This window comes from Rhododendron vialii, chromosome 11a, assembly GCF_030253575.1.
Source record: "Rhododendron vialii isolate Sample 1 chromosome 11a, ASM3025357v1".
NCBI classification, from domain to species: Eukaryota; Viridiplantae; Streptophyta; class Magnoliopsida; order Ericales; family Ericaceae; genus Rhododendron; species Rhododendron vialii.
This window is the reverse complement of record NC_080567.1, coordinates 12,201,105-12,211,124: the sequence shown is the minus strand read 5'-3', so window position 1 is coordinate 12,211,124 and position 10,020 is coordinate 12,201,105. Positions and strand designations below refer to the sequence as shown.

Genomic DNA, 10,020 nt, shown 5'->3' with positions numbered 1-10,020 from the left:
TAATAAATTATTCAAAATTCATTTTTTTATATGTGTTATTTTTATGGGTTTTTTATTATGAAATGTAATAAATGTTTAGTTTACCTTTTTTTTTATAGCTTATTTTTTTCCTTGAATTGTGAGTATCCAATTTTCTTGTTATGAATGATTAGTAAGCATCTTTTTTTGGTTGTTGAATTGTTGGTGTAACCAAATTTCTTGCTATGAATAGTTAGTAAGCATGTTTTTATTTTTTTCAATTGTCTTATAAATAGGAGGTGTAACTCCATTGTTCATTCATTCCAAAATCAACAAACAAATTATTCCTTACAACAAATATAACAACAATTTTGTTCTATGGCTCGAAGAATTTGGAGTGAGGCAGAGGAGAGTCGATTGCTTTCGGCCCTTATGAGCATGATACAAGCGTCGATGTGGAATGCTGCGCAGGGAATCTTTAATCCCGAGTACGTGAATTATCTCCAAGGTGTCATGGTTGTTGAATTTCCCGACGCTCCTATAGAGGAATTCCATATTAAAACCAAGATTATGAGGTGGAAGCGGACTTGTAAGATAATTATGAACCTAATTCATGCTCCCGGATTTGATTGGGATCCGACCCGACACGAGGTGGTGGCCGAAGATGATGTGTGGACTGCATATATCCAAGTAAGCCATAATTTCGTATTTTTTTTTCAAATCTACTTACAATATGAAACTGTCAGAAGGAAATTTATATTTACGTGTGTATGTACTTATTAGGATCATCCACAAGCTCGGATGGCAAGGGGCATGCAATTTTCACAGTTCAATGATTGGTGCCTTTGCTTCGTTCACCCCAACCCGTAGATGTCTGTTTTAAAAGCTATTTCTTGGGACTTACGTTGTTGATTTTCGTTATATGTGTGTTTTCATGAACTTTGTGGAGCAGTTATTTATTTCTATTGAAATAAGATTTGCATGTTATGTATCTGTATGATGTACGTAATTATTATAACAATCTCAGTTACACAATGATGAGAAGTCAGTCATTCCCTTGTAATAGGGAATGAATTTTTGTGCCGTTGACATACAGTAGGGAACTAGGTTGAACAAACCCAAAAAATTCCGGAAGCAGCAACCGAAATAACCTCTACTTTTCTTCATGTCAAAGTTCCCCATAAAACTACAAAAAAAAAAAAAGGCCAATCCACAGCAGCAACAAATTACAGAACAAAAGTTCCAAACAAGATAGAAACCACCATGGCCAGATTTTCCAAAGTTTACGGCATCGAGTTTCCGGCCGAATATAGAACTAGATAAAACATCATGGATGAGCATACGATCACACACATAACTTTAGTTCCAAACAAGGGCTGAAAACGCAAACCCATGCGCGTCCATCATGGACAGCAACAATAAATTACCGCATCGAGTTTCCGATCGAATATCAAAGTAGATAAAACATTAGAGCAACAACAATCACACAGAAGCATAAACTTAGAGTGATGATGAGAGTGAATGGAAACCCATCTCTGTCTTTTGGAGTGAACTCTGTTGATGATCCAACCGCATCATCCAACAAAGGGAAAAGGGAAGGTGGCACTAGTTGGTCAACTTGCCTGGTATGAGTCACCCAAGCAGTGTAGGCCTCATCCCATGATGAGTATTTTTTATGCACAATACCTTTAAACTTGATAACGTTTTTGCTACATGAAGCCCAACTATCATATATGCCTGGGTTCATCCCCACAAAGACAACGTCGTAATTCTTGTGTCCTACCATTCCTATATGTCATAGACATTGTAATTGAGTACAGGGAAAATAAGAAACACAAGGTACTAATAAAATTCAATACATAATCCACCACATAAATGAAAGTCACAGTTCAAATAATAATACATAAACATATATGATAGTTGACAAATACGGTAGAATTTGAAGATAACAAACTAGTGCATGAAAAGAAAAACACATCAATAGTCCGCCCAAATTTGTTGCGCAATTTCATCCTGCCTAATAGACATCAATTGAAGATTTTGACGTGACATGTTGATAGGCTCAACCTCGCCTACATTACTGACATGTTCCTCTACGCCATTCCCGTTGTCCTCCTCATTTCCCTCCCAATCATGTTCATTATGTCCATCGAAAAATTCATCTCTTCCATGCCGCTCTATGATCCAATTGTGCACCACACAACATGCACTAACGATTGTAGGTTGACGAGCACATGAGTACCTAGGCATAGTTTTTAGTATTGGGAACGTTGCTTTCAAAACACCGAAACAACGTTCTATAACATTCCTCAACGATGAATGCTTGTAGTTAAACAGCTCTTGGGGCAACCGAAACACTGTATCAACTCCATTCCACTTGTCCCTATAGTACCTATGTCCTCGATAAGGAGCTAGATACCTGAGCATGTTCGTGTATCCAGAATCCACCACATAATATTTATCTACATGATAAATCAATTTCATTAGTTTAAAAGTTTTTCCTTTTCGGGACAATGTATAATTTAAAGTCATTAATTAATTGTTATGTTTACTCACTTAGTGGCGGGTGTGGGAAGTTGTAGGCTGGGTTCGACGCTGCAGCCAAGAAAACACGTCCATCGTGGGCACTCCCTTCCCAACCGGGGTAAACGAAAGTAAACTTCATGTCAAATGAGCATACTGCCATCACATTTTGAGTTTTGATGGACTTCCTGCCACGAAATGCGATTTGCTTGGACGCTGGTACCCAAGCCTCAATGTGGGTTCTATCTATTGCGCCAATGCAGTCCTATATTAACTTACATTAGTATCGGGCTGTGTTACTTATCTCCAAACAGTACCTCATGTTTTTTAAAATGTAATTGTAAAATTTACATTAAACCATGGGTAATATCTTCTGTCATTGAGAATTTGAGGAGGCGTGTCGTTAAGATTAGGTGGTCGGATTATGGACATACCAACATAACAAAGAGCACGACGCATAAGGTTGAAGTGTCTGCTTATGGTATCAAGGGAATGTTGGAATTGGTCAGCAGCAAGTCACATCCGTCCGCTTTGTCCACATATGAACAAGAATATTGCCAACGATTCCTCTATGGATAGTCTCATATGATCCCATTTTAACTGACCCTTATCCACCAACAATGCAACCAATGATTTAAAAGTCAGTTTGTCAACACGTAAAACATCTTTAATGGTTGTGGGGTGTTTTGTCATAAAAAATTGAGTGTATGATTGACCAGTAAAAGGGGCTACTCGTTGAGGAATTCGCTCATCCTCCTCATCAAATTCCTCCATATTTTCCAAAAATTCTAGATCCATTAACTCATCGTCGTCACTGCTAGAATCTTCGTGCTCTTGGTTTCCACTTGTCGACATGATAATTGGGGTACTTAACTGTTACAAGTCGGATGATAAGTGTAGACAACTTCTTTTCTATCAGTGGTGTTTAATGCAACCCTACGTTTAGAAAACATGAATTGCTTTGACCAAAATGGAGAACTTTCTAAATACTGCTGCAAAAAACTCTTAAATTCAGTAATTATAGCATTTCAACGAAGGTAAAAAAATAACCATCAACCCCACTACAGCAACTAGATATGCAACATTGTGTTCTAAACCAATCTACTGAACTTAAAAGCATTATGGAAGGGGATAAATGTACAACTTGGAAACAGCAACAGCAGTGGCAGGAAGTCACACCTGACTGCCCTCGCCCAAGTGCACTCAAACAAAAGGTGCTCTTCCTCTCCAAGTTGGCTTTCTTATGAAGTAGTACACATAAATGATTCTCAATCATCAACAAAATGATATCCAAGAAACGGAAGTCATAAAAAAAAAGAGTAGGGTAATATAGGAAAGCTAATTTCTCACGCAAAAATATTTCACATAGTTTCACTGAAATAGCTGCATGCTCTCAGTTGTACCTTCTGGGTAATTTAAAAGTGTATGTTTTGACTACAGTATTGATCACAGATTAGACTCTATTTCGGAATATACAACACCAAATAGAAAATGAATGCTAGGATCATAACCTTCTCTTACACGTACAACTTATTGTTCATCAGGTGGATTCTCGAAGAGTGAATCCAGTGAATATATTGGAGAACCTATGTCCGTACTGCTTGTATGAAAAAGTTTAAATCAAACTTATACATGCAATCACCATTCAAGCAAAAATCCAACAGTAAGAGCATAATTACAATCATACGAGAAGGTTAATTTCATAACGAGCGAAATAGTTCCATAATAGTAGAAATAACATAGGATTGTTCCCTAACAACAAAAATTACATACTATTGTCTAAGAAAATGAGAAATAGCAACAGACATAGTTCATCATACTACTTACACTTCAAACTCCAATTTTTAGTGTTTACGATGGACCCACGCCATCCTCTCATCAGCATCTAGGGCAAGAAAAGATGTTTGCCACCGTGGCTGGTCAACAAGATGACTGTAAGCGTCAAGATATTTATCTTCACCAATAATGTGCTTTACACTTTTCAAGAAGGCATGGCATTCCTTCATTTCCATATTATTTTGGGCACTTTGGTTTTGGGCCTTCAACTGATAGTATTCTCCCTTCATTTGCTGAGAGAACGCAAATTTTTCGTATACTTCATCTCGCTTTTCAAACTTTGTTACCTTCGCGGTGCTTCCGCCACTACCATCCGATTTTCTTTTACCCATGGCCACGCTGTCCTCCCTTTTTATTGGCTTTCCTTTTCCGTACATGACAACTTCTCTTCATCACGTGTGGGGGGCGGTTGTGTATTAGGACGTGCAAATGCTCCATTTGCCAATGAGCTAGAAAGGAGCTCGTCCAATTCCTCGAAGTGGTCAAGGCCTTGGTTACGAAATTTAGCAGCCTTTGGATATGCCTACAAGGAAGTTATTGGGGGGGGGGGGCACATTATTGTTATTGTATTCTTTCTAATGTTAGGGGATGAAGTTAAAAACAATGAGCTCCTAAAGTTCACATACCTGGAGGTATGTTTGCCACACGTCATCCGTTGCTGTGACGGTTTGTGATGCCTCATCCCAATCGAACCCAGTCTGATCTTTCATATGCTTAAAGGCATTATACTCTTTCTTAATGTGAGTAAACTTTTCTCAGATCTTAGGAATAGTGTACCCTATTCTCCCCGTCCTCACTCCTAGCTCCTTCAATATCTCATGCCATTGTAAGCATTAAATTTTCATGACTTTTTTGAGTTGGTAGCTTCCTCCCTCCTAGCCACCTCAACCATTATGTGAATGAATTTTTCCGTGTTCACATAACTCCACATGTCAAGGTCGTTTTGTGTGCGGTCCATTGTAGGCTTACATGTGGGAGAGAAGTTATTAGGATATATGAAATTACTGACCCAAAGTTATAATAGATTTAAGTGGTTGATGAAAAAGAAAAGTGTATGACGGTAACAAGTGCATGTACGAAGGGGATGCTAGGAAGTAATAGTGTATGTACCAGTGGGATACTGTTCTTGCCGATGACAGAGTTTGCCGAGGATGCAGGAGATGGAGATGGACGCTTCCTATTTTGTGAAAGTGGAGTAGTAGGCTCAAACTTTAGTGATGGGGTGTTGACCTACAAATGAGAAAGATTCTCAATTATCAAATACCATCAGAACTTGCTACCAAAGAAGGCAATAAAAGGAGTATAATCCACCACGGAACAGCCCCATAGCAGCAGAAAATGACACCATACGAAAGTCCATTACTAGAAAAAATGACACCCAAAAATAACTTCAAACACAACAGTACGAAAATGCATGCTGCAGGACAACAAATATGCAAGGTACCATGGATTAAAAAAAAAAGGTAGGCACAATTTTCTAGTAAAGGATGTGCAATTTATCCCCTCAGTGTATCACTGGCACAGATGAATCCAATTTGAATCCAAGAGCAGAGATGATTCTTCTTTGGTAGAATTAGTATATCTTCTGAAAGGCCACTTCCAGAACAAACAAACAAAAAAAATAAATTTCTAGGAGAACCGACTCAAACTTCGGGAAGTAGTGAAGTGCCCTAAAAAATCACTACCATATTTTTGTTATGCACCAAGGAGAAAGGAGGAAAAAGTTACCAGTTAGTACAAAGAAAAAAATTGGGTCTCGAGAAATTGACCAATTACTACTGCGTGAATGCAGCACTGGTCTGAGTGGGAATAGGACCCTAACTGAAAAACTCGAGGATTGTACCAAAAAATTAACTGGAATGTCAATTATCTTTTTGTAGATAATGTTTAGTTCTGCTTTTACGGACCTTTGGCCTTGGATTGGGCATGAAAGTGGACCAGAATCATCTTCGAAAAAAAGTATTCTTTGTTTAGCAGATATCTAAAGCTAAGATGGAGCTAATCAAGAAGGGTATGGGCCGAATTACCTCTACCTCTTCGAACCTTGGTAGAACGGAGGATCCATTTACCGCACCTCACACCGTTTTTGTTGGGGTCCTCCGTTGTGGTTGTGTCGAGAGACTGTGAGGGTTGATTTGGGTGGATCTTCCCTTTGGGCCTTCTGTGATTATAAAGCCCATATTAGGGTCTTCCCTTCAACAGTAACTGTTCAAATAGGTCAAGATTGCAGGCCTAGGGTTTCAAATCTTTATGGTTCCACATTCAATACACCACATTATGATAAGACTAGATAGAGAGAGAGAGCTCCTAGGCGCTGTAAGATTCGGTGTTTGTGTGAGAGAGAGGGAGGGAGAGGGAGGGAGAGAGCTGAGTTCGGCAAGATACAGAGATGGAGAGAGAGAGAGAGAGAGAGAGAGAGAGAGAGAGAGAGAGTTTGTCTGAGCACGTTGCTTCTTCTGTTGAGAGAGAGAGAGAGAGAGAGAGAGGGAGCAGCTTTACACAAGTACCAGCTGTAAAAGTCTCTGCTGCAAGACTGGATATGTTTTTATTCCCGAGGTTAAAACTGAACAAGAGTTTTGGATTTGGTTCCTAATCCAGGATTGTATACACCTAACCGAACAAGGGCTAAGTGTATTCGTACTTAGATAAATTTGCATATTCTTGTATGCTCCCCAGGTTTTCACGTACTTGGGCCAACTCCTAAGTGTATTTCTACTTAAGTTATACTCTTAAGTTTCTCTTACTTAGACAAATGCCCAAATGTATTCATATTTTGCAGAATTGTGCATGTTCTCGTATACATTCCAAGGTTTCACGTTCTTGAAAATATTCCTTGCATTTCTTCATATGCAACCTAAGTATTTCGTACTCGAAAGCTTTGCATGTATTCGTATGCAACCCAAGTATTGTGTACCTTATAAATTCGTATAAATACGGACCAACTCTTCTCCTCCCCAATACAAAGGGAGGAAAAAGAACTTGGCTTCGTATTCTAGAACAAAATGTTGCACCAAAATCTGAGAATTTTGTTCGTAATTCAAAACTCAAGGGGGCATTACGCGTACCCCTTGCAACTAACAACAGCTTAAAAAATAAGGGAATTCTATTCGTAATTCCCACACAATCACGATGTGCATCCTAAAACAGAATGAAAAATCAAACTGAAGTCTTTTAAACATAGAACTTCCTCAGATTATGGACATTCCAGGGCCTTGGCATCGGGTTCCCGTCCAGGTTTGCCAATCTATAAGCCCCTATACCCACAATATCAGTAACTCGATATGGGTCTTCCCAATTGGCCCCCAACTTACCCTCGTTGGCCATCTTAGTATTGCCGAGCACCTTTTGAAGCACAAGGTCTCAAACACCAAATTCTCGTGGGTGGACACTCTTGTTGTAGCTTTTCATCATCTGCTCCTGATATGGGGTCAAATGCACCAGAGCCCTCTCTTTCTGTTCCTCGGCAAGATCCAATTCAATCTCCAAGGCTCTGTCATTGCCTCCACTTTCAACCAAAGTAGTCCTACTGGTCGGCAAACCCACCTCCAATGGAATAACAGCCTCTGTTCCATATGCTAATGAATAAGGGGTCTCTCCCGTAGAGCTTCTAGGAGTTGTTCGATGCGCCCACAGGACCAGTGGCAATTCGTTAGGCCACTTCCCCTTTGCTTTGTCCAACCTCTTCTTGATCCCGTCAAGTATGGTTTTGTTGGATGCTTCAGCCTACCCATTATTCTTCGGGCTACCAATAAAAATTTCCTATTTCTAGTTGCCTTGTGAAGTGGACCCATGATGTCCATCCCTCGTTATGCGAATGGCCAAGGACTTGTCAATGGCACCAGATCGATCTTTGGCTGGTGTTCAGATCATTGGTGAGAATTTCTGACATTTCTCATAGACAAGGGGTGAGCGCACCTTTGCCTCTCGTGGCAAAGGCCCTTCGATGCCTAAGTTAGTATCTCGTACTAGTAGAAAAACCCTAATTATCGTAGGAGAATAATCATATTGCAACGTATTGCATACCTTTTACCTTTAGGTTTACCTCGTATTTATAGATTCATAGATACTTGCTGCCCAAGCATCCCTATCGCCCTAGGATTCCTATCTCGTATAGGAAACCCAGGATATCTTGGATTCTCATTCCCTTATCAGTTCACTACCTTAGTCCTTTTAGGAATCTTTTCCATAGCTGGCCAAACATCCCATTCCCGTTGGGTATCTTTCCTGAATCCTATATTCTCGGGATCCCATTCCTTCACGGAACATCACAGTCCTGGAACCTCCTAGAGTATTCCCTCCTCATGTAACTGGTCCTTTATCAACTACTTGGACCAATGTCTTCTCAGGAGCTCTCCTCATGTTCGGCCCATTTATTGCCAAACAAACTACTTGGACAAGTGATTTCACATGTCACTGTTCCTTTATTAGTCTCTTGGTCCAATAACTTCTCATGTTTATTGGACCAAGACCCGTACAACCTTCCTGGACCAATGACTTCTCATGTCACTGGTCCACATCACTGGCCATCGTCTTGCTCGGCGACTATCCCTATCATATTTATACCATGGTCCCACATACCACGTGTTCGGGCCTTATTTCTGCCTTCTCGGAAATACCTCCCTACAATCAACTTTGCCTTTGCATTGGCAGCTCTATAGCAAATATTACTATAAGTAGTTTATTAAGGTCCTTGAGCAGTCCTTTTAAAGTTCTAACTTCAGAGAAAAGCCTTTCCATTGGATGGCAGCCCTTAGTCTGGCCCCAAGCCTCCAGAAGTAAATTTTGAAACTTAGGATCATTCATGCAAAAGTTAAAGAACTAAAAAGGCTTCCTCCTAGGCTTATAAGGAAGAACAAAAACAATAAGGGAACAATGGTTAGATATTCTAGGAGCAGCAAACATAGCTTCAGATTTAGTAAAAACATCTTGCCAAGCATGATTAATCATAACTCTGTCTATCCTGCTTTTATTTTAACCCAACCCACCACTTCTATTGGACCAAGAGAACCAAAAACCTTTTGCCGGGAGATCATCCACCGCTATGTCATCAATACATGAATTAAATGCAGCAGCAACGGTAAAATCAAAGTTATCAATAATACTCCGTTCATTCACCCTTCTCACAACATTAAAATATCCCAAAAGGATCCAAGGTTCATCGCCCAAAGCTCTGTTTAAGCATCTCAACTCAGTCCATAACACACCACGATCAGTTGGCTGGTTAATACCATAGACTAGAGTAACATTAAAAAACTGTAAAGTATTGAGCACTACAAGTAATATGTTGAGCACTACTGGAAATCAAATCAGCTTTAATAAGAGAAGTATTCCATGTAAAGATTGCTCTGGCAACTGTACGAGCATTCTCTGGAAAGCACCGGTATTTACTCCGGGATGGAATTCAAAGGCTAGGATACCGGTTTTTAACAAATCCGGTACATACTGGTCGGTACGGAACGAGATTGATAACCTTAGTACCCATCAATCGTCTAAAAATCCCAACACCTTCTGTTGTTTGGGAAACAATCAACCTTATAAAAGAAGTGGAGGAGTTCCAGATGCAGCCATGGGTCAATCCCTGCGAAGAGTGTGACTATAGTCAATGGGTAGAAGAAGAAGAGGATCTAGATTTCATATACACAGATCCATACAGAACATGGGATAGCGACTTCAATGAAATGGAAGGAGAATACGATGATCCGC

The 10,020-nt window shown here is 39.8% G+C and overlaps 2 protein-coding genes and 1 long non-coding RNA gene across 3 annotated transcripts; 1 reads left to right on the top strand and 2 right to left on the bottom strand.

Moving 5' to 3' along the window:
- Nucleotides 1–278: 278 nt before the first annotated feature.
- On the top strand, nt 279–993 carry LOC131308345 (uncharacterized). Its single transcript, XM_058335262.1, has 2 exons — nt 279–648; nt 742–993. The coding sequence occupies exons 1-2, from the start codon at nt 337–339 to the stop codon at nt 826–828; spliced, it is 399 nt and encodes a 132-aa protein (XP_058191245.1). The 5' UTR covers nt 279–336; the 3' UTR covers nt 829–993.
- Nucleotides 994–1,835: 842 nt separating this feature from the next.
- Nucleotides 1,836–3,352, bottom strand: LOC131307877 (uncharacterized). The gene is made up of 3 exons (XM_058334603.1): nt 2,833–3,352; nt 2,515–2,746; nt 1,836–2,420 (listed from the first exon to the last, which is right to left on the bottom strand). Exons 1-3 carry the CDS (start codon nt 2,938–2,940, stop codon nt 1,936–1,938), a joined length of 825 nt encoding a protein of 274 aa, XP_058190586.1. The 5' UTR covers nt 2,941–3,352; the 3' UTR covers nt 1,836–1,935.
- Nucleotides 3,353–4,332: 980 nt separating this feature from the next.
- LOC131307878 (uncharacterized) lies at nt 4,333–5,547 on the bottom strand. Its single transcript, XR_009194247.1, has 3 exons — nt 5,428–5,547; nt 4,944–5,281; nt 4,333–4,840 (listed from the first exon to the last, which is right to left on the bottom strand). It is a non-coding gene; the product is annotated as an uncharacterized LOC131307878 (long non-coding RNA).
- Between the last annotated feature and the right edge of the window lie 4,473 nt (nt 5,548–10,020).

Coding starts and splice junctions, on each gene's coding strand:
- LOC131308345 (XM_058335262.1), top strand. CDS start 337: ATGGCTCGAAGAATTTGGAGTGAGGCAGAGGAGAGTCGATTGCTTTCG. Junction 649..741: donor TGTGGACTGCATATATCCAA/GTAAGCCATAAT, acceptor TGTACTTATTAG/GATCATCCACAAGCTCGGAT.
- LOC131307877 (XM_058334603.1), bottom strand. CDS start 2,940: ATGCGTCGTGCTCTTTGTTATGTTGGTATGTCCATAATCCGACCACCT. Junction 2,747..2,832: donor GATATTACCCATGGTTTAAT/GTAAATTTTACA, acceptor AAGTTAATATAG/GACTGCATTGGCGCAATAGA. Junction 2,421..2,514: donor CTTCCCACACCCGCCACTAA/GTGAGTAAACAT, acceptor TTTATCATGTAG/ATAAATATTATGTGGTGGAT.